The 16,238-nt window shown below is 45.9% G+C and overlaps 7 protein-coding genes across 7 annotated transcripts; 2 read left to right on the top strand and 5 right to left on the bottom strand.

Annotated features, from left to right (window-relative positions):
- Positions 1-5: 5 nt before the first annotated feature.
- rhp51 (RecA recombinase Rhp51) lies at positions 6-1,252 on the bottom strand (the record flags this gene model as incomplete). The annotated part of the gene is made up of 4 exons (XM_049253764.1): positions 6-820; positions 882-949; positions 1,026-1,105; positions 1,166-1,252. The coding sequence occupies 4 exons, from the start codon at positions 1,250-1,252 to the stop codon at positions 6-8; spliced, it is 1,050 nt and encodes a 349-aa protein (XP_049107328.1).
- Positions 1,253-2,626: 1,374 nt separating this feature from the next.
- On the top strand, positions 2,627-6,536 carry LOZ57_004722 (uncharacterized protein; the record flags this gene model as incomplete). Its single annotated transcript, XM_049253763.1, has 3 exons — positions 2,627-3,248; positions 3,319-5,430; positions 5,482-6,536. The coding sequence occupies 3 exons, from the start codon at positions 2,627-2,629 to the stop codon at positions 6,534-6,536; spliced, it is 3,789 nt and encodes a 1,262-aa protein (XP_049107327.1).
- A 166-nt stretch (positions 6,537-6,702) lies between these two features.
- On the bottom strand, positions 6,703-8,903 carry IML2 (Mitochondrial outer membrane protein iml2; the record flags this gene model as incomplete). Its single annotated transcript, XM_049253762.1, has 4 exons — positions 6,703-7,557; positions 7,624-8,648; positions 8,708-8,774; positions 8,841-8,903. 4 exons carry the CDS (start codon positions 8,901-8,903, stop codon positions 6,703-6,705), a joined length of 2,010 nt encoding a protein of 669 aa, XP_049107326.1.
- Positions 8,904-9,701: 798 nt separating this feature from the next.
- puf6 (Pumilio y domain member 6) lies at positions 9,702-11,709 on the bottom strand (the record flags this gene model as incomplete). Its single annotated transcript, XM_049253761.1, has 2 exons — positions 9,702-11,419; positions 11,475-11,709. 2 exons carry the CDS (start codon positions 11,707-11,709, stop codon positions 9,702-9,704), a joined length of 1,953 nt encoding a protein of 650 aa, XP_049107325.1.
- A 239-nt stretch (positions 11,710-11,948) lies between these two features.
- On the top strand, positions 11,949-12,373 carry SEM1 (26S proteasome complex subunit; the record flags this gene model as incomplete). The annotated part of the gene is made up of 3 exons (XM_049253760.1): positions 11,949-12,072; positions 12,153-12,264; positions 12,337-12,373. The coding sequence occupies 3 exons, from the start codon at positions 11,949-11,951 to the stop codon at positions 12,371-12,373; spliced, it is 273 nt and encodes a 90-aa protein (XP_049107324.1).
- Positions 12,374-12,879: 506 nt separating this feature from the next.
- PGK1 (phosphoglycerate kinase) lies at positions 12,880-14,256 on the bottom strand (the record flags this gene model as incomplete). Its single annotated transcript, XM_049253759.1, has 3 exons — positions 12,880-13,646; positions 13,709-14,129; positions 14,191-14,256. The coding sequence occupies 3 exons, from the start codon at positions 14,254-14,256 to the stop codon at positions 12,880-12,882; spliced, it is 1,254 nt and encodes a 417-aa protein (XP_049107323.1).
- A 738-nt stretch (positions 14,257-14,994) lies between these two features.
- LOZ57_004717 (uncharacterized protein) lies at positions 14,995-16,133 on the bottom strand (the record flags this gene model as incomplete). Its single annotated transcript, XM_049253758.1, has 4 exons — positions 14,995-15,302; positions 15,355-15,706; positions 15,777-15,956; positions 16,068-16,133. 4 exons carry the CDS (start codon positions 16,131-16,133, stop codon positions 14,995-14,997), a joined length of 906 nt encoding a protein of 301 aa, XP_049107322.1.
- Positions 16,134-16,238: the final 105 nt, after the last annotated feature.

Here is a 16,238-nt window from a genome sequence, read left to right as displayed (position 1 = left end):
TAAAATCATTCCGCTTTTTCTAAATCCTTGGGGCTTGGGTCGCCTATTCCGTCCTCGTTGATTGCAAACAAACAATCACTTTCTGGTAAACAGGGACTATCATAAATCTTACAAATTCTGGTTTCTCCTCTTCCTTTTTTAAGGCTTAATCGCGTTGTGCTAGCATGTGCAATTATATTTCCCCCAATGGGCTTTTTCGGGTCAGGGTTGAACATGGCACTTGGACCACCGTCGACTTGAGCAACCACCTGATTGGTGATGACAACAGCAATGCCAAACTCATCAGCAAGCCGCTGCAAAGTACGCATGAATCGAGCTAGGTGGGTTTGCCGCGACGAAAGTTCTCCTCGGCCACTAAAATCCGTTCGATAGAGCGAGGTGGCCGAGTCCACAATTAAGAGGGAAAATCTAGTCTCGCACATCATTTGGGAAGCTTGATTGAGTAATTGAAGCTGGTGGTCGGAATTGTATGCTCGAGCATAGGCGACATTATCCAGGACCTCGTCACCGGCTAAGCCATACCGCTGGGCGACCGCCAAAAGTCTCACAGGTCGGAATGTTCCTTCGGTGTCAATATATAAACATTTTCCCTCCCCCCCACCCATATCAAAGGGTAACTGGCAAGTGACTGCTAGTGTATGGCAAATCTGGCTTTTCCCAGTCCGGAACTCGCCGAAAATCTCCGTTATGGAGCCTGTCTCGATTCCCCCCGCAAGTAAAGTGTCCAGCTGTTTTGACCCAGTAGTAATACATATCAAATCAGCTCTTCGAGCATGCATTTCCGTTGCGGTTGTGAATCCCATTGGGACTATCTTGAGAGCTACAAAAGGTACCTGATCAGCAAAGATGGCCTTCAAACGTCAGGATGGGTAAGTAGATACCTTCAGTAAGCACCTTAGAGGCTTTTTGCTCAGATATGCCTTTGATTTGTTCTAACATCCGTTTTGGCCTAAGATATATTCAGTTAACTGGGTAATCATGAAGTATCGCCCCAGAGAGGGCACACAATCTAATTGTTTGCATACGTATAGGCCACAGCCTCCACGGTGTGGTAACCTCCATCTACCAGAAGTTTTATATCCCGAGCAGTGAGACCATTGACTCCCTATTGGAACAGTTTGATATAAACATTCGATGCCGAACAGTAGCCATGAATTTTGCGTACCTCAAGAGCAGACAGTGGGGTGGGTGCTCCAGGGCCAGCAGAGTTCACATCTTCATAGCTTTCTTCGGGCTCGTCTGCTATTCCCATTTCCTGTATGTTTTTGGTATGATATACGTGCACGGAGAAGATAGGGTGTTAGTGCTGTAGTATCAACGCCTGTTGTTCTTCGCAAAGCGACTTGTTGATCCCGACGCGTCCCTAGGCAGACGCGGTGTTTACTAAGCAAGGCGCTAACATAAATGGAACTCTAACCGCCGCTGAGTCAGCTTCCAAATATAGATCTGTTGAATGAGGTGGCAGGCGCCAAATGAGACAAGAAGATGCAGTTGCTGGTTACCGCGCTGAACTCATCGTATTCTTGTGGAAAGCTCAGTATGTAGCGCTTCCTCCCCCGGAAGCTTGATTTATAGGTGCATTCCTTCACCTTTCCAAGTTTGCGCGGAAAACTTACCCTACACCCTCTGAGCTAGGGTCGATTACTTGAGATTTGTCTCCGTAACATCATACCGCCAGAAACATGGGGTTCTGGGTTGATTGGCAGCTATGGGAGAAGATGTGCTTTGTACGTACAGTTTTTCCCTCAAAAACATGTTTCTCAATACTGACATTCCACATAGGTTCTGGGATGCCTTATCGTAAATAAACTCTGTTCTTATGCTGGCGAATGCATATCCTTACACCTGGAGTAGGCCATTGTCCTCGTATATGGAACTTGTGTACAATTATACAACCGATGGAGAATAAAAAAAATGGCAGCGAAGGAAAAAGAGCTGAAATTACAGCAAGAACCTACCAGTGAAGCCGTCAAAGACGACGATATACCGTTTGGAACACGAGCTATGGAGAGCGGTATCGAAATAGAAGGCATTTGGATATCTAACCCCAATAGCCCCTTGCCGAGCCCTCATCCCCCAGGCACACCTGCGCAAACGCGGCCGCCATCAACAAGATCTACGGAGATGCGTTGATTTGATCGACTATACCCACTGGAATGATAATGATGATGACGATGACAATGCCCCGAGTGTTATTTGCAATACTTACGCGATTGGAAAACCAAGACGACCACAAAGATAGAAGAGAGCAGTTTGTGTTTATTTGGCTTGGAGGCCGGCACTGTGCGCCTGCAGTTTGGTATTCAACGACCTATTAGTGGTAAATTGGAATATCTTGAAACAAAATTCGAATTCTATTGCTTACTGATGAAATACACTTCTTTCCTGCCTCTAAAGTAAACACTAATGTTAGGTTCTGCCCTTGGCCCGTTCACCGCCTTTCGACCACCCAATGTTATGTAATCATTCCTTATGTAATCAAACCCCTGCGATGAGCTCTCAAACTCTCCATCTCATTGTTTTGCTTTGAGCTTACAGACAGCTCTCAAAAGATCAAATTGTACCACCTAGCAAGTAGAGCAGGTGTGCCATGAGCTCCTAGTGCTAGTCCGATACAACAAACAAGATGTTGAAGGTTCTCAAAGAGACTAAGGTTAGCATTCAACCAGACTCAACGGAGTCGATCGTGAACATATCAGTCCCATCGCCGCAACAGCCAGCCGGCCACGTTGAATTCGCAGTCCAACACCATTCACCTATAGAGGACGGTACATCTACAGACAAATTTCTAGCTACACAGGCCTCGGTTTATTTCCGCAAACGAAAAACCTACCCTCGTTGCATTCTATGGCGGGTTGTTGGGTCTGATCGCGTCCTTGAACTTCGTTCAGCAGATCTTACTCGGAGCGTCCACGAACCTCAAGAAGCAGATTTAACCCTACGCTTGAACTTTCCAGACGTGATTTTGCCACATGGTGTTGGCTTATCCGACGAGGAAGATGACGACGCAATCAGTATATTTGTTATCACGGCCTCGCGGCAGCTATACACACTCGATCTGCAGTCGCATTGTTTTCTTAATGTCGATGCCATAAAGAAAAATGTAGCCGACTGGTGTAAGGCTTATCGTCCGCCACCGCTGAGTTTCACACATCCATATCTTCTATGCGCCAGCACTCCTTTGGAAGTATTCATATCACTCCATAGTGGAGCTTTACTTCGCCTAACAAGAAAGAGTGGCACCGACGGTAATTCATATTTACCCTCGCATCCCAAACTGCAAACCAACAATATGACTGATTTCTGGTATATTCACAGGTTCCAGCTGGTCTCTAATTACCTTTGACGAACGGCCGTGGAGTGCTTCGTTGCGTGGGTTTGTGAAAAGGGGCAACTCGAACTCCGTTCAAAATAATGGCAAATCTTTAGACCCAAATACCCCTACCGCTATCGCCATCACCCCCGATCAGGCGTTTGTTGTCATCATTTGTCTAAATCATTCCTTGAAGATTTGGAATTTGGCTAGCCATCGATTGGTTGCATCGAAAGATCTATTGGCCTCGACATCTCGTTCGGATGCGCTGCCTAATCCCACCGAATTTGCATTGATTCGAGTTTTCACCGCTGAGACCACCGCCGGAGCCATGTACTATATGATAACATTTACACCACATGACGATAGTCAATTCAAAGTCTGGGCCGTAAAGGGAAGCTTGACAAGTCACCTAGAAATTGAGAATATGTTTCCCGATTCCAAATTAAAGGCTATAGAACCGAACTCTCCGGGGCATCTCCTTTGGAATATCACAGATTTTGAAGTTGTGCCGAGCTATGGGGGAAAAACTTTAACATTGTGGGTGTTATGGAGGGGAAACGGACTATATCAACTTCACAGCATTCGGTTTGATCTACAAAATCTGCCAAATGTTTGGCAGAGTAATTGGACTCGAACAGCATTAGAGATACATAGCGACCTTCCACCCACACTGTTACGGCCTGGCATGGTGGATCCAACTTCAGAGTGGTTGGAATTTATATTTTCTCCTGGAAGATACCCTTTAACTGTCATACAAGCTTCTCTATCCATTTTCCTGCAACCTATCAAGCCTAATGAAGTGAATATCAATCGGAAGAAACCTAGTGAGTTACAACAACAAGCATGTCAGGCAATTCAAGATTCTTTGGAACTGCAGAGGTGTGCAGATGGTACCATTGACTTCTCACGCTACTGTAAGGCGTTGGACGGGAAATGGCGCCGACTTTGGCACATCATTGAAGGGGTTAATAGAAAGAGATTTGAAACCCTATCACTCGCATACGATCGATACTCTGATTCCCCTTGGGTATTATTCACTGATGGTTGTGCCTTATTTCGAGAATGCAGTAGCACGGAAGTTCTTTTCCACAACGACGCGTCCTCCCTACGTGAAAACTTACCTATAGCATCAAGGGATTGGCTCCACCCGAACTCGATCGTCGAGTTAGGAGACCATCCGGATGAATCAGCAAAATTGGTGAGCCTAGCTGCCTCCTTTCGCAAGATGTTGAATCCGGAACTTTCTCGGGCTTGTCGCTCTGCATTACATACAGAACTTTTTATGGAGATTTCACTGTCCGCTGAGGAGCGCCTATTAGCCTTTCATGAGCGCTGTGGGTTTTCAGATCTCCTGACAGATAACGTGTATGAAATTGCGTCTGCGAATATCGACCAGTCACTTCAAATAGACAAATTATCGACTGACATGTTTTTTGCCGTCCTTGATACAATCCCCTCTGGATTTTCTGGCAGAGACTCCAACCTTCTGTCCACAAAATTTGGATACAGCGTTGTTATGGAGGGAGTTATGGAAACCATCTATCTCATCAAACAGACATTCTACGACCTGCTACTATTGATTGTTTTTATCGATGTGGAGTTGAAACCCGAAAACTCTTTTGATCTCAATGGTCCCGAGTTATTTGCTACTATTGTTAGTTTACTCAAAGAGTATGAACTTTTAGATTGGCTAGGATCGAATACCCGTTTAAGTCCTAAAGGGCAGAATAGCGGCATTATCGACGCGAAATCCGATCATGCTTCAAGAACTTGTGCGTTTGATCGTGCGAATAGCCTCTCAATTTTAGAGGACCTCTTTGCATCTCACATTAAATCAAACCCCACTGTTGGTGTTTCGCAACTGCATACGCTAACCCGCCAGATTCGAGATGTTATCTCTTGGGCTACGAGACAAGGAGGAGTGTCATTAGAAAACGTTTTGGTTTATATTCAGTGTGATTTGATTTCTTCCGGTAACATAGATCTTGCGACGAATTTCTTTCGTTTCCAACCAAATACAAGTTGGTCTACTTATGTCAAAGGACGACTCTATCTTGCAAAGTGCGATTTCGATGCGGCTGCAGCCAGCTTTCAGAGATCATCCTATACGCTATGTACGTATAATCGTCAGCTAATTTGATCGAGCCTAATGCTAATATCAGCAGCGTACGGAAAACCCATCGGAGATCTACAAGAAATGTCATCCAACCTTATTGACAGTATCGCAAAAAATAGCTTCTACAATGGTCTTCCCCAATACCTTCTTCACGTTGCTGGCCTTTTCGAACAAGCAAAGTCACCAACGCATGCTGCTCATTTTCTCGAACTTGCTCTTCAAGCTTCTGGACCAAACGACCCGGATTTTGACCTGATGCCTCACCTGTTCCGTGCATATCTCAAAACAAATCACATCGATAAGGCTTATGCCACTCTCTTACAACACCCAGACGGCAGTGTTAGCCGATCAGATCTCGAAGCTCTTGTTGAAACTAGCTTTGCCGTGCACGGTTCAAATGCAGCGAGCTTTAGGAAATTTTTACGTCTCCCGTTATACTCTAACTCTAACATATGTAACCAATTGGATGAGATTCTTGCTTCACTCGCCGAAAAGCAAAAATTATCTCCACCCCCAGGCTCTCAACGCGCTATCACTCCTTCCTCAATGGAATATCTCACTACGCTGAAAGCGATCCATATTGCGCGAAGCGATTTTGAGAATGCTGCGAGAACATCATACCAGATCCTCTGTCGATTGCGTGAAACAAAGAAAGACCTCCCGACAAACATCTATAGCGCGGAATTAGCGCAAGAAGATGCAGATCCCATCATGAATGAACTACTCGAACTCATAAATTTGCTCGAGCTGATGGAAAGTGATGAAGCCTATGTACTTGTTGATCCAAGCCAATACCGCACTAGCTCTGTCAAGCCTGATGAGATCGAAAGTGGGCCCGGTACAGGTCAAGTTAAATCCCCACCAGACAATGATATCACGATGTATACCCCGGATGCCTCAGTGTCTGATTTGGCCAGCCCGAATGTCAAAGCTGAAACGCCCAAAAAGGCTAAACCCTCAGCATACGTGGTTCTGACTTTAGACAGCCTACGACGAGAGTACCAGACGGAGTTAGATAGAATGTGTAAAATTCAAGCAGGGGACTGGGAGTATGGAGACGTTCAGACGTGGCCTGTTACCGGCGACAATAATGGCACTATATGATCTAGCGAAAAGTTGTGAATTGGGTTTAATATACGGAGTATTTTCAATGGAATGTTGGGTTTACCAGTTGTGGGTGGAGGCTTTCGCGTATTATTGCATTCTATTCACAAGTCTAACGCAGCATTTAATTCAATTTGACTGGACATTCAATATATGACTTCAAACGTCATGATACGCTATACAAAGCGTCCCATTTTTGTACAGTGGCCTCTGCCATTGCAATTTTTAGCCCTATGCGAGCATCCAACTCAAAGGATTCCCACCGCGCAGCTTTTTCAAGCCACTTCTTACATTCGTCAACCTTCTCCCTATCTTCTTCGCAAGGAAGGTCTTTCTCCATGTTATCATCCCCGCTCTCAAAAGTACCATCTCCATTTCTTCTGCCCATAGAGTGCGCATCAAAAGGAACAAAGGAACGCCGTTCCATCCATAGATTAGCAGCCATCTCATAATGAGCTGATGGGGACGTCCAGTCGTCTTTGAGATGGCCTTTGAAGATGGCTTTATCATGACAAAGAACATGCGACTGTAATATATCTTTGGCTTCCTCATGTTTACCCAGCGAGCGGAGAATCGATGCTCGAAGGAGAGCAAGAATACATTGCTCATCATGATCTTCCCGATCCCAGGTCTTGTTTTCTGGGCCCTCTGACCATTTAAGGTTCTTCAAGGAGCTCTCCAGCTGGATTTCAGACATGCGGCTGTGGCCGTTCCAGAAATAAATCATTTCCTCTATCGGGTCCACTCCGATAGCATCAATGAAATCAATGTTCCATTGCTTCGCACGCAGCTGCCATTTGGACACTTTGCGCACGACTAAAGCATCAAAGGGAAGCTGGGATGCCAGCAACCGTTTCTTACCAGCAAACTGTGGGGCCATACGAAAAAGCTCTGTTGCTTTTGACGCATGGTGAGCTGCTACGGTAGGAGAACGGCTGGCGTTTTGCCGGTAAATGGCAAGATGTGAAGACGCTGCGATGTAATAGTATAAGGCTTGCGACCAGGAGTTTAATTCGACGCACTCAAAGGATGTCAGTATGAGGAATGAGACGAAACAAGGGGCCTGTGGGATGGGCTATTGGCATACTTGTAAAAAAGATTCGGCGCAAAGCTCATACTTATGGAGATACATAGCATCTAAGCTTCTTTCAAAAACACATAATGCCTCTACTTGTTTGAGAGGACTTTTCGTAGGTGATGTAAGCAGGTTTAAGGCATCTTCTAGCTTTTTATGGGCTCCTTTCATCCTTGATTCTTCCAGAATCCACAGTTGGCTCTGAGGAAAACGACCACGCATATCCGATAATAGTTCTCCTAGTCTGTGCAGAGGGTACCCTTCAATATCATCATGGCTTTCAGAAGATCGGTCAGGAAGAATATCACAACAACGCACAAAGCCATTGTAGAAAGCAAGAAGGGTGACAGCGGCAATTGCTCCAGTTAAGGTTTGGGATTTGCTTGCATTCCATAGCATCTGTAATCCTCTTGGGCGGTCGCCCTTGAAACCGGCAATGTAAAGGAACTTGTTGAAGGTGGGTGGGACCATAGAAATAAGAAGAAGCAATAGTCCAAAACAGAGACTCGCTCCAGAGTGAATAAATTGGTCGACAGGATGAGCCAGAACATCAGCGTTCAAATGGGGAAATATTTGAACGGTATTGCTATTTCTTGATGACTCCACACCCAGTTTTGTTTCGGCAACGTCACCCTGATTACTAGGATTTGTGGGCATCCCTGGAATCCGAAAAGGAGTCGGCACCCTGGGGGAATTATGACTTTCCGTCCGTGTTTCAATAGTGCCAGATGGATGATGGTCCATTTCAACCTTGTCGGTTGCCTTGCTTTCCAAATACTTTGTTTCCATTTGCATAATCCCATCAAGTGCGATGTACGCCTTGCGGAGTTTGTAGAATGCCTTTATGCTTTCCGTTAAATTTTCACTTAGTACGCCCACGAGAGCGGCCATTAGCTGTGCCATGCTCTGACATAGCAAATATTCCGTACCAGGTTCATAAATAGCAGAGCGATAGGAATTGAGGGCGCTTGCTTTATGGTGCGATCTGCGTTGATCGTTATATGCACTGTTCTCGGCCTCTGTTAGCCTTTCAGCCGCTAGGAATTCAAAACGTCAGCAAATATAGTATAATACTAATGAAACGGAAGTAAATGACCTTCACGCATAATATCTTGCTCAAGGCCTAGTGTGGCTCTAATGAAAGTGACAATGCCTTTCCCTAGCTAGTTATTCCGGACACAATCAACAATCCGCGGCATTCTCGGGAAGCCAGAGGTTACGCAACAGACCTTGTGAAACGACGAATTGCCCCCCTCGAGGCCCTCTTCGGCGCCGGCTATATCATCATTCATTATAAGCGTAGCCGCTGAGTATAAAAGTCAGCCGTGGGCTCCCAAGGGCGGTGCGTGTTTGGCACGAGACCAAGAGCACGGAGAAGTCATGGATAATTCACCTTCCAGTGCATTCTCGACTAGCACATTTTCATATGGAGGTCAGCCCCGCATGCCTATAGGTACGTATGTATGTATGCATACAGACAAGGATCAAAAGGACCCGGGTACCAACTCACGTTCTTGTGACTCAGTCAGAGAATCTAGCGACTGCGTCGACACATTGGCGGGCGCGGTCCTGTTGTATAGCCAGGATCCCACCCGAAACATGATGCCGAGGTAGAGGCTTGCCGCCAGGTACGTTTAGCGATGGACGAAGAACATGCCCTTGGGCCTTCAAATGCGGAAGGATTTCTAGAATACGTATCCAGAAGCAACCCTTGGGGTGTCAATGCTGCCTCAAAGCTTGAACGAAGCTTCGTCAGCGGCCAAGGTGACTAGCGGAGGCTTTTCTGGCGAGTGTTGCCGCAGCCTTGTGGTGCCTGTGCTTTGCGAGCGGCAATATCCTGGTGGTCTACCGTAGGGGATGCGCTGCTACGATTATTGAAAGATGAAATTCACTGGTAGTTATTCCAGTTTCTTAAGAAATGTAATATAGAATGACTACCAGCCGACTGCACGGCTTCAATCCGTTTTCCTGTTTGCTCGTCGCAGAAAGGTCTAGATTCTCTGGAAAATGGTACGCTATAAATAGATACACGACGCCGCAGGAGAGGCAATTTCTTGGGCCAGCGAAATCCCTGTCAAACATACCGCAGCTCACTTCATTGCATCGAGCAGAAGTCGAGCTGCTTTCCTGTTGGCTTGCTGGGCCCCGGATTTTTCGTCTTCTTTTTTCGATAACGATTCAGTAAGTTTCGAAAGCTCTTTTTTGTGAGTGTTTAATGTTTTGATGAGCTCTTCTCTTTTCGTAAAGTCGTCCGCTTCCAACAAAGCAACAAGGACAAACGGGTTCGGCCCAACTAACCATGACAACACGTCCTTCTTGATTTCGTCGTAGAGCAATGCATCGAATTGCAAAGGAGGCTGGCTTTTTTCCACTGCTTTTAGGTCGGGGTTGTATCTGCCACCCTGCACCAGCGACTTCAGCATTCGTCCAGCAAATGGTGTCCCCATAGCCTCTGGCTCGGAATTAACAGTTGCAACAACAGCAGCCACGGCAGCAGCTTTATCTCCACTAGCACCTAGAACTACCTCTGTAATACACCGACAGCCGGAAGCAGTTTTTACAAGCGAGCCCGCTGACGAAGCGACGAATTCGAGCATCGTAGGTGATGCGGCGCTAATCAATTCATTGCGTCGCACTGTGGGATCTTTCTTTGAAGTGCTCGATCTGATGCTACGGACCTCGTCGAGGATCTTTTTGTCGGCTTCACTTAGAAGCCATGAGAGCTTGTCGCCTCCGAAAAGATAGAGTAGGGGAATACGATAGGAAGGATGCTCTACTTGCTGAAGCAGAACTTCGTGGCGTTGACTGCTGGAAGCCATGTCTCCAAATAGTTCGGAAAAAATCAGTTTCGCGGTGAGTTTCGTATCATCGACGACCTCGTATGCTGTCAGGAGAATGCTGTGGGCATGCGCGTCCTCCGCTATCATGGAAATTGTATCACGATACATCCGTAATAACAGCTTCCTGTCTTTAGCTGTCGAATATGCAAGGACAAGACACATCAATCTCGCGCCAGATTTTGTAAAAGCCAAGTTTTTTTCTAAATTTCCGTCCTCGTCGACTTTCAACAGCTCAATAAATTCACTAGCCTCAGTGCTGCCAGGTTTTGTATCCAAAAAGTATTGAAGCATTGCGTCGTGTAACATAGTAAACCCTGTAGTCTTCTTCTGGACGAGCAGGTTGATAAGCTCGAGAAGATGCTGCATGATCGGGGCCCTCTTTTCAGGAGCTTCCTCCAGAATTTTCGACAGTTCAGAGGTTTCATTCGCAGTTGGTGTCTTGAATATCGCAAACTCAGGGCCGTACCATTCGCGAAGCAGCGCACTCTTTTGCGTGGGTGTTAATGCCTGTCGGTAAATATCATCCAAAATCCAAGCCGCCTCTGGATGTCTCATCAATTTCCTAACGTGGCCATAAAACTCAGGCACAATCATGTCTCTGATCTCCTCATCGCCATGAACCACGAGTTTGGCAAGGAGAAATTTGCCATACTTGCTTTCCGCTAGATCGCGATAGGCTCCTTTTAACTCTAGGGCAATAGCCTTGCGTTGATCAGGTATGCCATACTTCAGAGCAGTTTGTATGACTCTCACGGAGTCATGCTTAAAAATAAAATCGTGCACCCTGCCAGTAATGATACTATAGAGTTCGGCTACGAGCTGTTTCCGTTCATCGCGAGGGACGTGGGATTTCAGGCGCAATCTTTCCCAGAGCTTTTTCGTTCTGACAATCAAGGGTGCATTTGGCTTGGCTAGTTTTCGTTCCTGGGCAACGGATTTCTGCTTTATATGGGTGTCCTTTGAAGTCACTATTTTACACGGGGCATTAGCTAGCTTCCCGACAAGGGGCAGAAAAATACATACTTTTAGCGAATTTATCACCACCTGCAGAGGCTTTCCCATTTGTCTTCCGCCATTCTCCCTTCGTAGCTTTGAACGAGTCTCGTTTCGCGGCAGGCTTCGGGGCATCCGAATCTTGATCCAGGTCAGAAGCGGCATCATTCTGAGTACCAACTTCGTTTTCAGGCAACTTCTTCAATTTGCTCTTTTTCCTAGCATTTCCCTCAGTAACATCAGATCTGCGTTTGGCCCCAGGCATGCTGGGCGGAATGATAAATCGTCTTGCTTTGAAAGGAAGAAGTATGGAGTACGGAGTACTTTGCGGTGAGTTTTTTTTTTTTTTTTGATCCGCTGAAAATCATTGGGAAAGTTCAAGATCTGTTTGTACTGTTTGCATCGCCACTTTCGTGTAAGCCGCTGTAGCTCCATGGCTTTGCATCTTCATGCAATCCTTCCCTATCGTCTCTCTTTACGTCAAAACAATTACACGATTCCATCATGTCTCAACTACCTGCAGGAGGTCCTGCATCTAATACTCCCTCTGACGAAAAGCCAGCACAAGCGACCAAAGCCCCAGCCGCTCTAGAAGAAGATGATGAATTTGAAGACTTTCCGGTAGAAGGTACGTTGTCTAGCTGACGATTCAAAATATATTCCTCTATACTTTTTCTAGATTTCAAAGCTAATATAACTGCTGCTCAGACTGGCCGCAAGAAGATGCGGAGGCCCTTGGTCCCGCTGGAACCAACGATCACTTATGGGAAGAGAGTTGGGATGACGACGATAATAACGAAGAGTTTTCGAAACAATTAAGGTGAGCTCCTATCAAGTCCATATTAAGCCTTTCCTATGTTAGCAATTATTGATAAACCTTTCTTCATTATAGGGAGGAATTAAAGAAAGTCGAAGCTGTGAAGCAATGACAAGGTCTGGTATCATGATAGGTGACAGGCGTACGTGGCGTACGTGCTTAGCTTCTCTTCTACTTGGACGCGTGCATTGGACTACGAAATTAAGGGGGGTTGTTAAGCGTTGCGGGGATAGTAAGCCCAACGGTGCCGGCCACGAGCGAAGGACATCTCTGAACGTCCCATCATACTGTGCGCCGAAGCTACACTGGCCCGCCATAACAACGATAAAAAAATATTTCGTTCGATGTGTTTTTCGGAGCAAATTACGTCAGGATCTTCCAAGCATTCTGTTTGATATACACAAGTTGATGAATACAAATTCTCGGAATATGAAGACGAAAGAATGTCCATCGTTGCAGAGCCAAGTCTAATGTATTTGCAAGTTATTCAATTCTTCTGGGTTGGTATTTTCAATCAATACATATTTACATACATACAGGTAGCTTCTTCGCGGTAAAGAGATGGAGGCACCTCTGTCACTTTTCTCGGTGCTCTCGTGGTGTTAAAACAATTGCGGTCTATTTGCTTGAGAGAGCTGAAACTCCAGGGAGGTCTTTGCCCTCAAGAAGCTCCAGGGAAGCACCACCGCCAGTAGAAACGTGGCTCAGGTCCTTCTCGACACCGTACTTGGCAGCCACCGTCGCCGTGTCGCCGCCACCAATAATAACCACTTTACCATCTTTTGCTGCTGCCACGGCGGCGTCAAGTGTCTTCTTTGTAGCATTTGCGAACGCATCCATTTCGAACACGCCAGGAGGACCGTTCCAAAGAATCGTCTTTGCTTCACCAATGGCTTCTTTGAAGAGTTCGATACTCTTTCCACCACAGTCAAGACCCATCCAGCCGTCTGGAATTCCATCTGCATCTGTTGCATAGCCAACTTCAGCATCAGCGGCAAATCTATCGCCCGTAATAAAGTCTTCTGGAAGAACAACCTTCACATTGTTCTTCTTCGCCTTTTCCATTATGTCATTGACGGTCTTACTTCCAGCTTCATCAAACAAGCTATTTCCGATCTTCATGTCGTTGATCACTTTCTTAAAGGTGAATGCCATACCACCGCAGATAATCAAGCTGTTGACTTTTCCAAGAAGATTGTCAATCAATTGAATTTTGTCAGAGACTTTGGCACCTCCGAGAATTGCCAAGAATGGTCGCTGAGGGTTCTCAAGGACCTTAGCGAAATATTCAAGTTCTTTCTTTACCAGGAACCCTGAAGCCTTCTGAGACAGATCAATTCCAACCATCGAACTGTGGGCTCTATGAGCAGTTCCAAATGCGTCATCTAGAAACATCCATACATCAGCGCCATACACACTTTTGTTTAGTACATCCAATGCAACTTACTAATATACACATCACCCAATGCTGTCAGCTGCTTGCGGAACTCTTCGACTTTGCCCTTATCGGCCTTCACTTTTTTACCTTCTTCATCTTTGTAACTTCCTTCTTCTTCAGGGTGAAAGCGAAGATTTTCAAGAAGAATAACCTGGCCATCCTTGGCTGCGGAAATGGCACCCTGAACTTCACTTCCAACACAATCGTTCACGAAGACAACGGGCTTGTTCAGGAGCTTTTCCAGCTCTGGCGCCACGGGGGCTAAGCTGTATTTTTCATTCGGCTTTCCGTCTGGCCGCCCAAGGTGAGACATTAAAATAACAGCCTTAGCGCCATTGTCGATGGCAAATTGAATTGTAGGCAATGCACCGGCAATCCGCTGGTTGTTTGTGATTTTTTTGTTGTTATCCAACGGTACGTTGAAGTCAACCTGGAATACGAATTCAGCCATTGTGCTATTCCCAGTCAGGAGTTCGAAGAGGTGCACATACGCGAATCAACACACGCTTCCCCTTGAGATCGACATCGGTGATGGCCAGCTTGTTGGACAAAGACATCTTGACGCAATCTGTGTACCGTTTCGTTCCTGGGGTGAAAAAGAATACAAGGGCGTCAATTGCAAGAAAACCGTCTCTGAGGTTGTTCTAAAATATCTGAACGTAGAGTCTTGGTGGGGTGATTGTTGGGTGGGGTGAGGAAAACGCCCGCAATGATGTAATCCCCACGGTATTCTTCGAAAACGACGGCAACACCATCATAATTACGTACCTGTTGAATTTACGATCATGCAAACGATACCAGCAATATGCAGTGGCTAAGGGCGACTTAAATATCATCATTATCGGATTAGAAACCCAACGCCATTCATCCCTTAGGATGATTGCTGTATTTCACTTCCATTGATACCTCTATACTCTATACGGAGTATGTAAATATGTAGATGATTGATGATTGGATAGTTATTACTATGTTGACACGAAGTTCCCAAATTCAACCGCTGTGGTATTGATGCCATTTGACACCTCTAGGTGGGGATCCTAAAGAAAATTTGTGTTGTGCGGATATGGACGGCTGAGAGAGCATTATACATAGGTTGTGATAAAAGAAAATATGCGCAGAATATGTATACGTGCTATACTAACCACACATTTATTACAGTTGTACGCCATTGAAATTAGCAAAAAATCCGAGTATAAAGCCAACAACTTACAGACGGGAGTAACGAAATCCGAAAAACATGACTGCGCCGCAATGAGCCCGCCAAAAATATATCAACGTCCGGCCCAAATAGATGCTTATTCCTCGTCCGACGAATTCGTGAGAGATAGGTAGGCTGTCCAGGCAATGCCAATCGACGAAACAAACGGCTGTTTTTGAGGCATTAGAGACCATTTCAGCCACAGCTGTGCTACAGGGGAATAAATAGTGTCACTTACTATCTGGAACTGAATTGGCATCAGCCTAAAATTAAGAATTTGCACTACTGGCCAGAGAATGAAGTTGGCCTTTAGAGTAGGAATGTAGACATCTTGTAGTTTTCTGCTGATCGCACGACGCCCGCCACCCTCTGCAACAGTCATAAATGTAAAGAAGCAAACGAGACCTAGTACTGATCAGTAAACCATCGGGGTCGATTAAACTGTCGGACATCGTACCAATCGGAGCGAAGATAAGTTGATCCATCGCCACGCGCTTCATCGCAGGAAGAGTTGCATGCTGCTTTGTAACTGGGAAGGCTCTCGAAAGGAAGCCAAACCATTGAAATTGGACTGGAGCCATAAAGAAACCGTATGCCATGAAGCGTGTAAGCCGCTCGAAATCAAATGGGGCTGGCATCCGGCCGGGGTATCCGAGCTCGCTGATCGGGGGTTTCTTTTCCTTTTGTAGATCTTGTATCTCTATAGACATAAGGTCGTCACCAGATCGGCGGTTACGGCGATTGTATTCTATCCGTGAACGGATTGCCGTTATCGACTGTGCAACGGTGTCCGCTATTCCGCCAAGAACCTGATATCCGCTGAGTTCAGTATTCCGGCCACGTAGGAAGTATTGGGAGAAATGATTTGGGTATGCTTACTGCGTTGGTTACCATTGTCGTTAGAACTAATAGAGACGGTATGATCAGTACTTGAGCTTCGAAGCCAGGCGGTGTAGCGAGTGTAATACCTGGTCTCTCGGCATAGTAAGAGTTGAATTTCGATGCCAACCTCATGGTGATTGCCATCTCGATAACGAAGAGTAACAAATGCAGTATGGGCTAGAGAAGATAAATCAGTATCGCTTCCAGAGCCTTTTTTCCATAGATAAAGAGCGCATCGTCGCCGCACACGACCTCGATCTTGGGTACGATGAACTGGAGATGACTTACAACATAGCCATATAGGTACCGTCTGTTTAAACTATCCAGTAGTTTAAGTCTCCCCATGCCAACCATAGTGAACGTGAGTGTATACGCCCGGAAGGGTGTAATAAGAGAAACGCAAAGAACGCTGAATGTCTGGCGGATGGTATATGACGCAAAAGGTGGTGAGTTCAGGTT

This window comes from Ophidiomyces ophidiicola (genome assembly GCF_022830035.1).
Source record: "Ophidiomyces ophidiicola strain CBS 122913 chromosome Unknown scaffold_20, whole genome shotgun sequence".
NCBI lineage: Eukaryota > Fungi > Ascomycota > Eurotiomycetes > Onygenales > Onygenaceae > Ophidiomyces > Ophidiomyces ophidiicola.
This window is presented reverse-complemented; position numbering and strand designations above follow the sequence as displayed.